This window comes from Corylus avellana, chromosome ca1 (genome assembly GCF_901000735.1).
Source record: "Corylus avellana chromosome ca1, CavTom2PMs-1.0".
NCBI classification, from domain to species: domain Eukaryota; kingdom Viridiplantae; phylum Streptophyta; class Magnoliopsida; order Fagales; family Betulaceae; genus Corylus; species Corylus avellana.
Genome location: NC_081541.1, coordinates 31,509,729 through 31,527,394, shown reverse-complemented (window position 1 = coordinate 31,527,394; position 17,666 = coordinate 31,509,729). Strand labels below are relative to the sequence as shown.

Here is a 17,666-nt window from a genome sequence, read left to right as displayed (position 1 = left end):
ATATATATTTAGCCATAATTAGTCTTTCTAGTTATGGCATGTTCTTGTATTATAGCTATAGTATATTGTAATTAATAGGTAGATTTTAGTTACCTTATTTATTTCCCTAAATTGCTGTAATCACGGAGATACAGCCTGTAATTACCTAGATAATTTCTATATAATACTAGCAACTCTCACATTGAGAGGTATTCAGTACAATTGACATGGTATCAGAGCCAAAATCATCTAAATTAGGGTTCTAAATTGTTTTTCGGAAGTTTCTGTCAAGGGTAGCGGCAGTTTCTATTGAGGGTAGGGAATTTCTTATCGGAAACTACTCCTTTTGTGGTGATTAGTGGCTGTCGGCAGACTCTTTGGAGGTCTGTGAAGTCTGTGGTGTTTCCGGCGATTTCTGGAAGGTCGGCGTGGTGTTCCCGGGAATTTGGGGCTGTCGGCGATTTCTGTCGGCTATTTTGGTGTTGTCGGCAATTTCTGTTTGGGTTGCTGACTGATTTGGGTGCTGTTTGGGCGCTATTCTGGAGGTTTTGGGGCTGTTGACGTGTTTCTGGTTGGTGCTGTGAGCGTGGTTTAGGGATTGCTGAGTGGGTTGCTGTTTGGATTTGGGCTGGCTGTTTGGGCTGGCTGTTTGGGCTTGCTGTTTGGGCTTGCTGTTTGGACTTGCTGTTTGGATTTGGGCTGGCTGTTTGGTGCTGTTTGGGCTTGCTGTTTGGTGTGGTCAGCAATCAGCAAATTAGGATTGCTGTTTGGCTTGCTTGGACTTGGGCTTGCTGGGCTTGGGCTGTGTTGCTATTCTGGTGGGCTGCTGGTTGGTGCTGTTTGACTTGAGAGGACTTGGGTTTGCTGTCCAACAGATCTGGTGGGCCTGTTACTTCTTTTTCAGGTTGTCTAATTTCTAATTTTTTTTAATTTCATTATGTCTTCTAGGGAGACTTTTGGGGTCCGTTTTACTGAAAAAAATTATTCTGCTTGGGAATTCCAATTTCAATTATTTGTTACGGGAAAAGAATTGTGGGGCCATATTGACGGTAGTGATCCAGCTCCTACGGAAGCTAAGGATTTAGCTAAGTGGAAGGTCAAGGATGCACGTGTGATGTCTTGGATCTTAGGGTCTGTTGATCCTCTTATTGTGCTCAATTTGAGGCCCTATAAGACTGCGAAGACTATGTGGGAGTATTTGCTGAAGGTTTATCATTAGGACAATACCGCACGCCGTTTTCAGCTGGAATATGAGATTGCTAATTACACTCAAGGCAATCTCTCCATTCCAGAGTATTTTTCTGGTTTTCAGAATTTGTGGGGAGAATTTTCTGATATGGTTTATGCGAAGGTACCTGCTGCATCTCTCTCTGCTGTTCAGGCTGTTCATGAGCAGAGCAAGAGAGATCAATTCTTGATGAAATTACGCCCTGAATTTGAGGTTACTCGCTCAAATTTAATGAATCGGGACCCTTCGCCATCTTTGGATGTTTGTTTTGGAGAATTACTTCGTGAGGAGCAGCGTCTTCTCACACAGGCTACGTTTCAACACGATTCCAATCCAAATCCAGTCGCCTATGCAGCCTATGGGAAAGGGAAAGGTAAGGATATGCGCAAGGTCCAGTGTTTTAGCTGTAAGGAGTATGGTCATATTGCCGCCAATTGTGCAAAGAAATCTTGCAATTACTGTAAAAAACCGGGCCACTTTATCAAAGAATGTCCCACTCGGCCTCAGAATCGTCAAGCTACTGCTTATCAGGCTACAATAAACACCTCTGCTGCTCCAGTGATGTCCTCAGCCTCTTCTTCTGCGGCCGGATCAGCTGTTCTTACTCCTGAAATGGTCCAGCAGATGATTATGTCAGCCTTTTCTGCCTTAGGACTCCAAGGTAACGGTACTATTTTATCTAAGTCTTGGCTTATTGATTCTGCAGCATCCAATCATATGACCAGATCGTCTGATACTCTTTGCAATGTTCGTCCATATCATGGTTCATCTCATATTCAAGTAGCTAATGGAAGTCATTTAGCTATTAATGAAGTAGGAGATATTAATCCTTCATTCAGAGATGTTTATGTCTCTCCTGGCCTTTCTAATAGTCTTATTTCAGTTGGCCAGTTAGTTGAAAAAAACTATGATGTCCATTTCTCTCGTGATGGTTGTCTTGTGCAGGATCAGGTGTCGGGGAAGATACTCGCGAAGGGGCCTAAAGTTGGCAGACTATTTCCACTGCACTTTTCAATTCCTAGTTGTTTATCTTTGGCTTGTAGGACAGTTAATACTCCGAACAAAGTATGGCACAAACGTTTGGGTCATCCAAATTCTGTTATTCTGTCTCATATGTTAAATTCTGGTTTGTTAGGCAATAAAGAACGCGTTTCTCAAAATTTGTCATTTGATTGTTCTGTATGCAAACTTGGTAAGAGTAAAACTCTTTCGTTTTCTTCTCATGGTAGTCGTGCTACAAAATGCTTTGATGTTGTGCATAGTGATGTATGGGGTGTATGGGGCATTTCTCCTGTAATTTCTCATGCTCGATATAAATATTTTGTAACATTCATAGATGATTTCAGTCGATATACTTGGGTCTATTTTCTTCGGGCCAAATCCGAGGTTTTGTCTGTTTTCCAGACCTTTGTAGCATATATAGAGAATCAATTTTCTATAGGGATTAAGATTTTGAGGTCTGATTCTGGTGGAGAATACATGTCCCACGAGTTTCATGATTTCTTACGCCACAAAGGAATTATCTCTCAGCGCTCTTGTCCTTATACTCCTCAGCAAAATGGGGTGGCGGAACGAAAGAACCGCCATCTCTTGGATGTTGTTCGTACTTTATTACTTGAGTCCTCTGTTCCTTCTAAATTCTGGGTTGAGGCATTATCTACTGCCGTTTACTTAATTAATCGACTGCCCTCTCAGGTCTTACAGTTTGATTCTCCTTATTATCATTTGTATCAACAGCATCCTAGCTATCTTAATCTTCATACTTTTGGATGTGTTTGTTTTGTTCATTTACCTGCTCATGAACGTCACAAACTTTCTGCTCAGTCTGTTAAATGTGCATTTATGGGTTATAGTGTTTCTCACAAAGGTTATGTTTGCTATGATCCTTGTTTTGACAAATTTCGTATATCTCGTAATGTTGTGTTCTTTGAGCATCAATGTTTCTTTTCTACACATGTTGAATCATTGCCTGAGATTAGTATTCTACCTTGTTTTGATGAATTGCCTATTCTGCCTGAGCGGTTCAAACCTGGAATTGTGTATACTCGACGTCTACCAACTTTGCCCCTTCCCGAGACTGACCCTTTATCTGAAACTGTTCCAACGACTCCTCCGATTGACATGCCATCTGAGACAGTTCATGAGTCTGGTCTTCGACGATCTGCTAGGGTATCACGTCCTCCTGATAGGTATGGTTTTCCCCACACTTCCTTTACTGCTACTTTATCTTCTATTTCCATCCCTACATGTTTTTCCGAGGCTGTTAAATATGAATGTTGGCGGAAAGCGATGGATGAGGAACTTCGGGCTCTCCAGGACAATCATACATGGGACATGGTTCCTTGCCCCTCTCATGTTAACGCCATTGGTTGTAAATGGGTTTACTCGATTAAGCTTCGCTCTGATGGGACTCTGGATCGGTATAAGGCTCGATTAGTTGCTCTTGGGAACAGGCAAGAATATGGGGTGAACTATGAGGAGACATTTGCTCCGATCGCGAAGATGACTACAGTGCGTACAATTATTTCTATTGCTGCCTCCCAAGGATGGCCACTTCACCAGATGGATGTCAAAAATGCTTTTCTTCATGGTGATCTCAAAGAAGATATTTACATGACTCCTCCTCCGGGGTTGTTTTCTTCTCCATCTGCCGCTGTGTGTAAGTTGAAGCGGTCTCTCTATGGCTTAAAACAGGCTCCCCGAGCATGGTTTGAAAAATTCAGGTCTACTCTGCTTCGCTTCTCCTTTGTCCAAAGCCAATATGATTCTTCTTTGTTCCTTTGCAAGACTCCGACTGGTCTTGTTCTTTTACTTGTGTATGTGGATGATATTGTCATTACGGGAACCGACTCCAGTTTGATTGCCCATCTCAAGCGGAATCTTCAAGACTCTTTTCATATGAAAGATCTTGGTCCTCTTACGTATTTTTTGGGGTTGGAGGTGCACACTGATTCTTCTGGTATATTCTTGAATCAACACAAATATACCCAGGACTTGATTAGTCTGGCTGGTCTTCAGGATTCTTCTTCGGTGGATACTCCTATGGAGGTTAATGTGAAATATCGAAGTGAGGAGGGTGATCTTCTCTCTGATCCTACTGTGTTCCGACAGTTGGTAGGCAGCTTGAATTATTTGACTATTACTCGGCCTGATATTTCCTTCGTTGTCCAGCAGGTTAGCCAGTTTATGCAAACTCCCCGCCATCTTCATTTAGCTGCTGTTCGGCGTATCATTCGATATCTTCGAGGCTCTTCTGGCCGTGGTTTGTTCTTTCCAACTGGCTCTCCTCTTCGCCTTGTTGCTTATAGTGATGCGGATTGGGCAGGATGTCCTGACACTTGGCGGTCTATCACGGGTTGGTGCATGTTTCTTGGTGCTTCTTTGATTTCTTGGAAGAGTAAGAAGCAAGCTCGTGTTTCTAAATCATCTACTGAATCCGAATACCGGGCAATGTCTGCTGCTTGTTTTGAGATTGTCTGGCTTCGTGGGCTTTTGGCTGAGCTTGGTTTTTCTCAAACTGATTCTACTCCTCTTCATGCTGATAATACTAGTGCCATTCAAATAGTTGCTAATCCTGTTTACCATGAACGTACGAAGCATATTGAGGTAGACTGTCATTCTATTAGGGAAGCCTTGGACACTCGTGTTATCTCTCTTCCTCATGTTTCCACTGATCTCCAGATAGCTGACGTCTTCACGAAGGCTATGACACGACAACGTCATCAGTTTCTTGTGGGCAAATTGATGCTTCTTGATCGACCAGCATCAATTTGAGGGGGGATGTCAATCAGATACGGTCCATATATATTTAGTCATAATTAGTCTTTCTAGTTATGGCAGGTTCTTGTATTATAGCTATAGTATATTGTAATTAATAGGTAGATTTTAGTTACCTTATTTGTTTCCCTAGATTGCTGTAATCACTGAGATACAGCCTGTAATTACCTAGATAATTTCTATATAATACTAGCAACCCTCACATTGAGAGGTATTCAGTACAATTGACATGAAGTACAAAAGAAAACCATATCATTCTAACTATTCAACTCTCAAGCAGTAATTTAAATGAATAAAAAGTTAATAAGATTTCACTTCCCTTTAAAACCAGCCACTCTCAGTTTACACCCTATGAAACGACCGATGACTCTTACATGATATATCTAATATCGGTACAATTCCTCAACAAGAAACTAGCATCACTCCCACAATCATGTCTCAAATCATGAAGCCACCTCATAGACCAATGTCTTCTTACCATTTCCTTAACTTTTGGTCCATTTGACCTTTTCTTTTTCCAGATTCTTTTTTTTTTTTTTTTTTTTGATAACGTAGGAGAACTTTACTCAGATTAATTGCACGTCGCAAACGCATACTGTACAACAATCCTCACCGTTAATCAAACTCCTACGGGTAATTGACCCCACCCGCCAGAACCAGTTACCATATAATTCAGGAGCTTTCACCCCTGACGGGCTAAGCACTTTTTCCAGATTCATGCACAACCATATTCTTTGACTTCTGCTGCCAACCAACTACCTCAAACCCTCAGCCTTTTGAAGCTCAAACATTTTTCCAGCCAATAATATTCTCTCAACAAGCCTTTCCTCCTTTTCCATCCAATGCACGCTGACTCTCGCAACACACTTACATAAGCACCAACAGAAACATTTGTGGTGGTTTTGTTCAATTTCTTGCTATATGGTTTCAGCTTTTAAAATAGATAAAACATGGAAATTGCTTAATTGAAAACCCCATCACCATTTTCTCATTTAACCAGAATACTTTCCTCCCCAAGTAATAGTACCTACGTCCAGCAACAATATTCGCATTGCCTCATAGCAATCAAGCAAAACACACAGTTCAGGGAAGATCTGGCACTAGTTCCAGGAAATGATCCTTGCACAGGGTGCGGATGAAAGAATGCTACAAGCAAGTAAATCAGACTATTCTAATACATACCCAATGGACTATCTATTGTCACAATCTATGAGAAATATCTCACCGATTACTATATCTGGAAGCAAAATCCTAAACATGCGTCACACGTCCATATCACAAAATAATGAAATCCTCATCTTATTCATGTAATAAGGGTTACAGTTCGGTGAGTGCTTTTTACGAGAGAGAGAGGCGCTGGAACTGGAACCCCAGCGGTGGCGCGTGTAGGCGCGTCCCGCTAGAGCTCGGTTTTCTGTTTTCGTGGGATGCGTTCGTGTAGATTAGGATGGAGCGACGGTTTTCGGTGGAAGCTAAAACCTTCTTTTTCTCGACGAAGGCTTCGAAGCTTCGTTTGGAGGAAAGAAGGAAGGGTTTTGTAGGGCTTATTCTGGTGGGTCAGCAAAGTGCTTCTTGGTTGGCAGCTACGGTAGAAGAGGCGTCTCAGTCTCAGGTGAAGGAAGATTTCGTCAAAAAATTTAGCGAGGAAGGGAAGTCTTTGTCGGTGAGCGGGGGTAGTAACAAAGCTGGGAGATTCCTGGAGGTGGTTGCCTATCTGGAGGACGAACGGAAAGGTATCATCTGGATCCCAGAGGCCCGCTCTGGGCGGGGTTGGCGGAGGTTCGTGGTTGAGCTGCGTTCGTTGCTGGCTGCGCAGGCGAGTTCTCCAGGGTTTTCGAATTCTGAGAGTTCCTCTCCGGGGACAAAAGATGGATGGTCTTTCGCCGAAGCGTTGCGCTCTTCTTCCTGCGAGGTGGCGGACATTGCTGGGGCGCGGCTTCTTTCGTCGCAAGAGATTGACTTGTTCCCGGTGGCGAGCTGTTTCGAGATGGGGAATGCTGGAGTGGAAATACGATTCGCAATGGATTGTTACGAAATGGAGAAAGCTCATCCCTTGATTGAGCAAAGCTTCTCGTCTCCGGTGGCGGCGGCAGCTAAGTTTAGAAGGAACAAGTCGATGAGGCGATTAGGGTTTTTCTGCGATAAGTTGGACCGGATCCTTCGCGGGCTGGGTGAGAAGCCCAAAGGTAAGCGGATTAGGGTTGGTTCTTTGGGTTATGATGGGCAAAATTCCGGGTCGGTTTCCGGGTCAGTTTACGGGTCAGCTTCCGGGTCAGTTTCCGGGTCGGTTTCCGGGTCGGCTGTGGTTCAAATTCCCGTTTGCGGCCCTGTTTTGGATCCCGATAGGTTCAGCGATGGGTTTTTGTTGCATTCGGATAAGTCTTCGCCGGAGTCTCCTGGGTTTGCTGAGTTTGGACGGAAATCTGCCTCGGCGACTCCTGTGTCTCCGGCGAGGCTTTGGCGCAGTTTGAGGGATGACGCTACTGCTCCTACGGTGGTGGCTACTGTTTCTTCGGTGGCTTCTGTTTCGCCTGTGAATCATTTCTCTTTTCCTCCGGCGATTCCTGCGGTTGCTTCTACTTATCCGGCGAGACTTCAGTGCAGGATGAGGGCTGAGGCTTCTGTTCCTCCGGTGGTGGCTACTGTTCCTCCGGTGAGGGCTATTGTTTCTCCGGTTTTCTCTTTTCCTCCTGCACCTGCCAAAGCTTTGATAGATAACCAAGTTTCCAAGTGTTATACACGGAGAGAGAAGGATAAGGAAGCTAAACAGCTTCATAAGAAAAAGATGCCGCTGGGGGTGAAGAATTTGGAATGCTCCGATAACTTTGAGGCTAGGGGCAGTGGCTCGAGTAGGGCTAGGGATGTGGGGTGATCATGTGTAGGGTTAGCCTTTGTGTAGGGTGTTTTTTGTGTAGGGTGTTTTGATTTCGGGGGTTCTTGGGTGGATCTTTTTAGGTTCCTTGTGGGTGCTCCTTGGGAGCTTAGGGTTTTATTCGGTGTATAGCCGCACTCTTTTATACTCCCTGTGTAATCGTGTTGCGCCCTGTTGGGTTTTTGATATATACAAATTTACCTATCAAAAAAAAAAAATAAGGCCCATTCTGCATTAACCAAATATATCTTTTTATTTTACTTTATTTGAGAATAGATCCGAATAACATATCATTTATTTCCCATCATATAAAACTATATGGTCTTATTTGTATTGACATTTTTCTCCTCTCTTCCTTTTTCCATACCCAACAAATAGTTACTTTACCTTTTGCATTTGATGCAAGAAAAAGAACCACGCTAAATGGACATATAGGAAAACAACAACAATAATCAACACTTAACAAGGTTGTGTTAAAGGCAATCTACATGTAGATTTAGATGATTTTTTTTAATTGATATGTTACCATAATATGATAGCATTCATTTTGTCTGATTTTGCACTGCGTCCTCTCATGTTTCATCACAGCTAGAGTGAACAAAACATTTTTTTTATATGTTAAAAAAATAATTTATATCTGTAGACTTTTCTCTATTAACGATATGCATAGGCCTCCAAACCATATGCAAGACAAGTTTCTGCTAATACCATATCTACTGTTGTAGAAACTGTTCCCTCTGATACCTTCATTTATTTAACTGAAAATAAGAATGTAGCACTAATTTTAAGGGATTTTAGTATGACAAGCTTCAAAAATATATCGGCTACAATATATATGTAAAATCAAAGCAAGATCAACCAAGATGTAAGCGAGCCTGAGTCATATAGCTAGATGAAACATACCCAACTCCCTTAGAACGTCTTGAATTGCGATCCATTATAAGTCGTACGTCTCGCACCTGAGATGAGAGACAAAGCAACATAGTAACAATTGCCTTTAGAGAGAGAGAGAGAGAGAAGAAAAAATCAACTCACAAAGAAAATATGCCGCAGCACTTGTGTGTGTATATGAGCAATGGATAGAGTTAAATACTTAAATGAGGTAAAAAAACTCAACAAAGTTGCAACTAAACACTTGCTGTGTCACTTTGAGACATGTCAATTAGCTTTATGTTAAATACATCCAGAATTTATCTTTCCCTAAACACGCAGTCACTTATTCCAAATTTTGTTTCACTGCATTCCACTCAGATCGAAACAAATATTGAAACCAAATTTGAGACTTAGGATGTCAACAATAAAAAGAAAGTTGAGGCCAAGATATTAGCTCCATAGAAGCACATATTGCAAGAGGGAACCCTACAAAAACATTCTAGTAAATTCATATCATATACTAAAAATCTTTTATTCAAGTATTTCATCTTACAGCTAGCGTCTCCCTTACCCTTTTTTCTGATAAGTAGCTAGCAAATCCCTTGCCTATCCTAAAGGAGGACTTTTTGTTTTTTTATTATTAGTAGTAGTAGTAAGTCATCCATGCACCTAATGAGTTTAAACCCATAATCAAACCCTACAACCGATCCCTATGGGGATGGGAAGTGAAGCTAGAGCTCATTGGTCTAAAACAGAAAGTACAAAGTGAACTGTATAAAGGTTAATTTCTTCGTAAGTAATACTATTTATAACTTTTAATCTATAATATTCCATAATTTCTGAAAGATTACATATATAAAACAGAAGATAAAATTTCAACACAAAGCAAAAAATTAACAAATACCAACCTTGCCAGCCCTTGAGAAGAACTCATATACATCTCTTTCATTTGCCTTCAAACAAATCTTCATAATTTCATGCCAAGAAAATACGTCAAATCTTAAGGAAAATATGGTTGACAGAATTTAAGGCAAGAGCACGAATATAATGCCTACGGCCAATGTATTTGATTACCTGGTAAGCAAACACTGTCCTCTGATCCCGTTCAGGATCAGCCTCTGGTTCAGTCGCTTCCTCCTTTTTCTCTTTATATCGTCTGCGAGAGAATGAAAATGTGAAATATAGACCCAAACTGTTTAATAACTGACAAATTTGTTAATGAAAAATTCTAATGGAAAAACAAGCTGAGCTAGGGCACTCTTAAGCCTAAATGTATATTATTTTCCTTGCAACTATAAATCCATTTGATGTGGCAAACATTGCCCTGCATTGTAAATGAATAGAAAGAAAATAGCAGTCCGAAAAATGGCAGCAAATTATTCTCCACTATGTGTAAAAAGGCCGAACCCAAGAAACAGTCCTGCAGGGAACTACACAAAGTTAACATGAAATTACCAATGCAGGCAGATGGTGAAATCGAAAGACTGTTTCATCTTAAATATGATAAGGACCAACCTGGAGAAAGACGTGGCAATTAAAGGTAATGAAAAAATTGGGAACAACATAATCATAAATGAAACAGCATCATCATGTTGTATTGACGGCAGTACCCAAGGACCTAATTGCATTAATTTGGAACCTGTTAAAAGTTCATATTCCACAAAGCAGATAGAACAAAACTGAGACCTCAAAATCAGGTCTACAGTCCCATTTTCATTGTAAACTCATACTAGTGACATCACATTATACCCAGGTAACACAAAAAAGTGGACTCACACAATTTGCAAGCCAATCAGAACTTATCAATGCTTATAGAGAAAGCTTGAGCTCTAGAGTCTCACACCTAGGAAAGTTCAGAAAATAAGACACTATATGCAATCCGTATAAAGTTTCTTGTTAGAAAATGTAAGTGCTTGTAAGGAAAGTATGAAAGGGCAAAGTAAATAATGCAGGAAATGCAAAAGGATTTAATTGAGAAAAAATAATTTCCAGGAATCTATAATTTCAAAAGAAGATCCAAAAAAGTCTCTTCAGTGACTACAGAAAACAACTTGTGGTCAATTGCACAGTTACACATAACAGCAACTCAGAGATTTGATAATAGTGAATGAGACTTTGAGAAGGATATAAATAGGATAACAATCGTCATCTAAAACCTAAAACTTCATGACAGGCAATCAAACATATCAACAATAAATCAACCTATAATATATGCAAAAGAATAATGGCCAATCTCATAGTCATCAGAACATTAAATCCCCCACAGGCATCAGAAGATGAACTGCTTCTTAAGCAAAGCCCATCACTCCCTCACCAGCATTTCTGCAACAGAATAAATACAATCAAGCTACTGAGTTCAAAGGTGGAGGATAACAAAAATCAAAACATTACAGCACCGCCATGGTCAAAACCCCAACATCGAAACCCCCAATCTTGCAACGCAAGCTTTTGAGAGATTCCAGAAAGTTTAAGAGAAACGTTAAAAACCCATGACCTGAGTTCCTGTGCCTGGCGCAATTGCCAGAAAGACCATCTGAAGATTGCTCTAGCATATCTGCGAGTTCCCAGAATCTAATGTTCAATATACAGAATTTTTAATACTGTTAAATAGTAACTATATTAAACTTAAGTACTACCAGTGTAGAAAATATATTTAGATTATAGTATAAAACCCGTTAAAAAGCGATCATTATACTTGGGAGGAAAGAATGGGCCCAAAATAAGCAAAACTAAGGTAAAGACAAGGTGACTCGTTCGATTGAATGTGCTTCCACATCAAATGCAGAACCTGTGTCCAGTTGGCTGGACACAGAATTCATGCCAAATAAAAGAGGAAAACATATTGGCAACCTGGACTCAAATCTAAAGATAAGAGGACAAATCATTTTCCCTATCAACTAAGCTTACCAGCACACAAGGGACATATACAAGTAGATTCTTTCACTGCAGATGTTTCAATCAACAGCACTAAATGGATACACTTGTTTATGTTAAGTTAATTTAAGAAACTCCCCTGAGTGTCCTACTTATCAGCACTATAGAAATGGTCAACAGCTCCATTGAATTTCAAATGTCATAAACAAGTATCTCATATCAACTTCCTAGGGTCTAAGTAACTAAGCAACAGAACAGGCACATAGAAAGAGAGAAAGAGTGGACCAGGCAGGACCCCTACAAAACATATGTTTCTAGAAGGAGCAAGGCATTGCTCCTACTAAAACATTTGTTAGCGACAAATTTCTCCATAATATTACCCAAATTATAACTTGTGAAGATAGCGCAATAAACATGACCCACCACCTCGGGCTAAATGCTACATTAACAAAGCATAGACCAAGAATAGCATACATACACAAGCACAATGCAACCAACCCCCATAAGTGACACATGGAAACAGGGAGAAAGCAAGGAAATAAGAAGCCTTTTCACACAAGTCTCACAACTTTTTCTTTACCTACATAAGTGACACATGGAAACAGCACATTTACCCTTAACAAATAATAATGATTACCTCTCTCAAAAACAAATAATGATTACTAGCATGAAAAGCACACTACAATCAGCTAAAAGCTCAAAAACAATGTAAACTCTAGAATAATCCAAAAAATGTGTTAGGACTTGGGAGAGTCAAAATAGACAAGAAAATAAAGGAAAACCCCTACAGATATGACTAATAAGAAAAGAAAAATAAGAAAAAGATGATGATGATGACAATGGTGGTAGTGTTGGCAGTGGAGGTGCAAAAAAAAAACATGGAAGATATTAGCCATGTGAACATGAGGAAAAATCCAACAAAAAAGAAGTAATCAACCTGACGGCTCAAAAATGCCATTGAAGCAGCAGCAGCAGACAAATAAGAAGAAGCAGCAGCAGCAGCAGACAAATAAGAAGAATAACTTGGGAGAGTCAAAATAGACAATAAAATAAAAAGGGAAACCCCTACAGATATGACTCATTAAAACAAGAACAATAAGAAGAAGATGATGATGACAATGGTGGTAGTGTTGGCAGTGGTGGTGCAAAAACAAACATGGAAGATATTAGCCATGTGCACATGAGGAAAAATCCAACAAAAAAGAAGTAATCAACCTGACAGCTCAAAAATGTCATAGAAGTAGCAGCAGCAGACAAAGAAGAAGATATTAGATGATGAAACACGAAAAAAGAGATGATATAACATATATTCCGTTCCAGTTGAATATCACTGGTGCTGACTGTTTCCATTAAGTTCCTTCCCAATTGACCACTCGTTTATCAGAGAACACTTCACCAAATGTACATCACCAACTCTTTAAGGCAAGCAAATGACATACCTTTGACCCCATGTCCCAGTTAATCACTAAAAACTCAGAAAATATCATAAAATCAGGCCCCACCTAAAGTAGAACAAAAGAATTCTTTATATGCAGAATAAATACCACAAGATGTTCATAGCATATAAAGGGTACAGCAAGGATAAAGAAAATTGTTTGTGCAGCAATACATCACACTCTCCCCTCAATAAAGGCCTATCTTCAAGCCTCAACAATTGAATTCGATTAAGTATTTGTGCCATCTCTAATAACAAATAACATTCTGGAGCATGACTCCATAAGTTGAAATTTAAACCTGCTGCAGATTGAGCTGCTTTCAACTCACTAACAAACAAATTGGAAAAACCCATGGCCATGTTTGGTAACGTGTTTGGAAAGTCTTTTCTCTTTTCAAACATAAAAACACGCTGTTTGAAAAATAGTTACCAAACAGAACACTCTTCTTTTTATTGATAAGTAAATGGAATTCATTAAAACGCGCAAAGGCACAATCCAAGTACAAGAAGCAAACAAGATAAACACCTAACCATAAAAGGAAAAAAAAAAATTCTAGGAAATCATGAAAGCTTGAAAAAAAAATAATTATAAGTAATCAAGAAAACAATCAATGGCAGCAGTCCAATGGTAGAGAGTATTGAGAAGGAAAAAAAGGCCTCCAATTCCACCATTGTTCTCTCACGGTCTTTAAAAAAAAAAACACAAAACACTTTTTAAAAAACTTCCTACGCATGCTTATTTTTTTCAGGTGTAGAGCTAACTTGTTACCTATTAAAGAGAGAGAGAGAGAGGTGACCATGCAACCACCCTTGATTTTTTTTGGCTTTATTTATTTGGTTTCTTTCATGTTTTGAAAACACTTCTCAGATTTTTTGCTTTTTGAAAACATTAAAACACACTTTTCAAAAAGTCTACGAGAAAATTTTCTTCTGTAGACCCTACAGAAAACACTTTTCAAATGTGGTCTAACCAAAAACACTTTTCACATTATTCATTTAAAAAAAAAAAAAAAAAAACACTTTTCTCCTTTTACCTCTTCAAAAACTCATTTCAAAACACAACACAAAAACAAAGTTTTCAAAAACTATACCAAGCATGCACCAACATTTCTTTTTTTGACAAAAATGTCACTCATTAGGACAAATGACCAAACGGAACACTCACTTCCGGGAAAAAACAGAGAAGGAGAAATCCACCTTCTGATTACATAGTATATGTAAATAACTGAAGCCAATGTGCAGAATCAATGTACTGACATATTTAGAGTTCAATGTAAGGTGTCAAAACCCCAAAAGTCCCTATTTTATCATTTCCTGGAAGCATTAACACTCTAAACACTCAATTTTAACATTAAAATCAGGTGGACCAACCACCACGCACATAACTAACACCAAGGTTCTGAAATGTTTAGAGCATTGATTTAAGGTCTTACAAGATCACACCTACCTCCCAAAAAGTACCTATACTATCGTTGCTTGAAAGCATTAACACTAACCACTCAATTTAGAGAACTCACTCATTTCCTTCAGATCCCAACTTCACGAAATGGGTGGGATTCCTCATGTGCTTAGTTGCCATTGACATGCTGTAAGAAGAGTTATCCCTTTTAAATTGTGTAACTTTAAATGAATTTCATTCCTAATTATTATTAGCCTGCAGACTAGCAAGAAACATATTTGCATGAAAAATCTTACTCGTTAGTTTTGGTAGATTACCAAGAGTTTCTTACAATTCTAAACTAACAAATTTCTGTGTCCCCAAGAGAATAAATGTTTTAATAAGAAACTTTTTTTCCCTACACAAATACATTGCTCAGATCCCATTTCAATTTTACAATTCAGCAAGATAACATAGGTCATAAAGAACACTATCAACTTAAGAAGACTTATTTCATTCCATTTTACATCTGAAAGTGCATGTACTGGAAATCATATGAAATAACATCATAAATTAACCTTCGCTTTTCATTAGAGCTATTCTAGATTCAGTATACAATCAATATGACACCATGAAGCTCATGCAGCCAACTTATTTCATAGTAATAAATCATGTGACAATATGAACACATAACAAGTACAAACAGAGCTTAATAATATATGAATATAAAATAAAACATACCTGCTCTCTTTGTCCCGTTCCCGTAACTCCCTATCCCTTTCTCTTTCTTTGAGCTCCCTGTCATGACTCCTCTCTCTTTCGTCATGGTCACTCCGATGCCTTTCTGATCGACTCCTGCTTCGACGTGACCGCTCTCTCTCCCTGTCCCTCTCACTCTCACGGACACGTTCTCTCCTGTCTCTGTCTCGATCACGATCAAGCTCTCTGTCCCTATCCCCATCTCTCTCCTTCCCGTTCCTCTCCTCCCTATCCCTATCTCTATCCCCATCTCTCTCCTTATCCTTATGTTCCCGGCTACTCCTGTGTCGATCCCTTTCCCCATCTCTAGACCGTGAGCGTTGATGAGATGAGCCTCTCTCTCTATTCCGATCACGATCACGCGAATCATCTCCTGATCTCGAGCGCTTCGAGTGGCGTTCCACATTATCGTCCCTCTCATCACTCCTATGCTTCAAACTGCGACTACGATCTTTGTCTCCGGACTTCCCAGTTTCACCGCCACCATTAAGTGCACCTTCCTTCTCTTTCTGGGGCTCAGGGTTTTCAACGGTTTTCTCCAAATAATCATAGGCGTCAAAATCCATCAGAATTTTCCTCTTAAAAACCACACAGATAAAGTTTATTGCAGTCGAAATCTGGCAACCAATTAAAAAACAAAAAACATCAACACAACCATAGCTGCAAAAGAACATTAGTGCCAAAATAGTAAAGACCAAAAGCCCGATACTCTGGTTGGTTGTTGACCATAGGTAGATACAACTAGAATACCAAAATTTTTTAATTTTGCATTTTTTGGAGCCCAAGAAAACTCATTCAAATAATCATCATAAGTTACATATTTCAGTTCCAACCAATCAAAACATACAATACAATGCAATTTCTCTCCTTTCACACCATTCCTCGGCAACCACACACATAACAACTGAATGCTATTCTACAACGCCCCCACAAAGGAAAAAAAAAAAAAAAAAAGCGGTTGAATTTCATTCTCCCAAAAAAAATATCCAGCAAATATTTTCCATCCAATTTCTATAATAATCAAATATAAGCCTTAATTTAAATGGAACATAATTTTCAATCCAATATTCATTCCCAAGCCCTAGAACACCCAGAAATAAAGCAAGCCCTTATTACAATCACGTAAATTCCATTTGCTCTCAGATGCATCACACGGAAGTAAAACGAAATCAAACAAAAAGAAAAACACTTATATTACTTAAATCCCGAGGCTTACAACGTTTCTCAGCAACCAAACGGACGGTTAGGGTTCCTAACAAGAATTTGAAAAATTACCTTCAGAGCAAAACGGAATCTTAGAGCTTCGAATCGTAGACTGAAGAACAGCGAGATTGCACTCTGGCGCTTAAAACTTCAAGACGTTAGGTTTCGAGCTCGCGTGTGAGAGTATAGATTTATGGCTTCTCTGCTCTATCGTAACTCGTAAGTGCAAGAAGGTAAAAAAGTGAGCGGCACGTGACCTTATAGCCTGGGTCAGTAACGGATCTGGACCCTCCAATGTCCGAATCCAATACCGTATATAATCGGGTTGCGATATCAAAACGACTTTATTTCACTTATATTATTTTTCTTAAAACTTTTTTATGAATTGGATAGAAATTTATTATAAATTTTCTATAAATTTTGTATAGAAAATTTAAATCCTTATAAAAAATACATAAAATTTAGAACAATATTTGTAATAAGGATGGGTATCGGTTCGATTCGATAGAGCCATTTTTAGTTTGGTTATCCAAAATTTTTGGTTAAATCACCGATTACATTTCGATGATGATTTATTTTGAAAGTTCAGTTAATCGGTTAACCGTGAACTTTATTTATTCGACCACAAATTGATTGTTTTTGGATTCCAAATTATTTTTTTGGGCTAAAATAGCTTATTGAACTAAACAAATTTTAAATTGGCTCATTAATTAACGCAATGAGAGTCTACCATACATATATTATACTAATAAATTGGTCATAGAATCCACCAACTAATATGTTCTACTAAAAAAACCTAGCTAATGCCCTTATAATCATCATTCTACTAAAATAATATTTATTATCAATTAATTCGGTTAACCGACAAAAAAATATTTATACCGATTAACAGAACTAAACCGACATCGGTATAAAAATTCTTAACCGATTACCGACCAACTTCTACCGGTAAACAATTAATCTACCCACCAAAATGTATTACACCACTAGGGTCAAAAACCACAAATGTGAACAATTGATAAATTACAATTCTTGTTATTTAACCCTAAGCACAAGAGTTATGCTAGTTCTAATCATTTATAACACGAGTAATGTTAAAAGCCACATGTTTATCTCATTGTTATTCAGTTCAAATCAACCTTTGAATCAACCATTATTAAAAAATAAAAATAAAAATTACCCAATATGGCTTGTCCACAACACATGGGCTAGTTTTGAAGCATTTGAATTGAGAGAAGCACCATTTAGGATGTCAATGTAGTATCTTTCAATATGATGTGAGTAGTGA

At 39.0% G+C, this 17,666-nt stretch overlaps 1 protein-coding gene across 5 annotated transcripts in view; it reads right to left on the bottom strand.

The window, feature by feature from the left end:
• Window positions 1-16,592, bottom strand: part of LOC132186066 (uncharacterized) — a 23,244-nt gene extending 6,652 nt beyond the window's left edge. For 3 of the 5 annotated variants that reach the window (XR_009440704.1, XR_009440703.1, XM_059599851.1), the window contains exons 1-6: window positions 16,451-16,592; window positions 15,158-15,792; window positions 14,556-14,624; window positions 9,804-9,885; window positions 9,638-9,694; window positions 8,760-8,815 (exon numbers count right to left, since the gene is read on the bottom strand). Coding sequence is in view for 3 of the 5 variants with exons in the window: in XM_059599851.1 (XP_059455834.1) it covers window positions 8,760-8,815; window positions 9,638-9,694; window positions 9,804-9,885; window positions 14,556-14,624; window positions 15,158-15,741 (848 nt within the window). In the remaining 2 variants the exon portion in view is untranslated. The remainder of the gene's footprint in view (window positions 1-8,759; window positions 8,816-9,637; window positions 9,695-9,803; window positions 9,886-14,555; window positions 14,625-15,157; window positions 15,793-16,450) is intronic. The other 2 variants (XM_059599859.1, XM_059599877.1) reach the window with 2 other exon arrangements.
• Window positions 16,593-17,666: the final 1,074 nt, after the last annotated feature.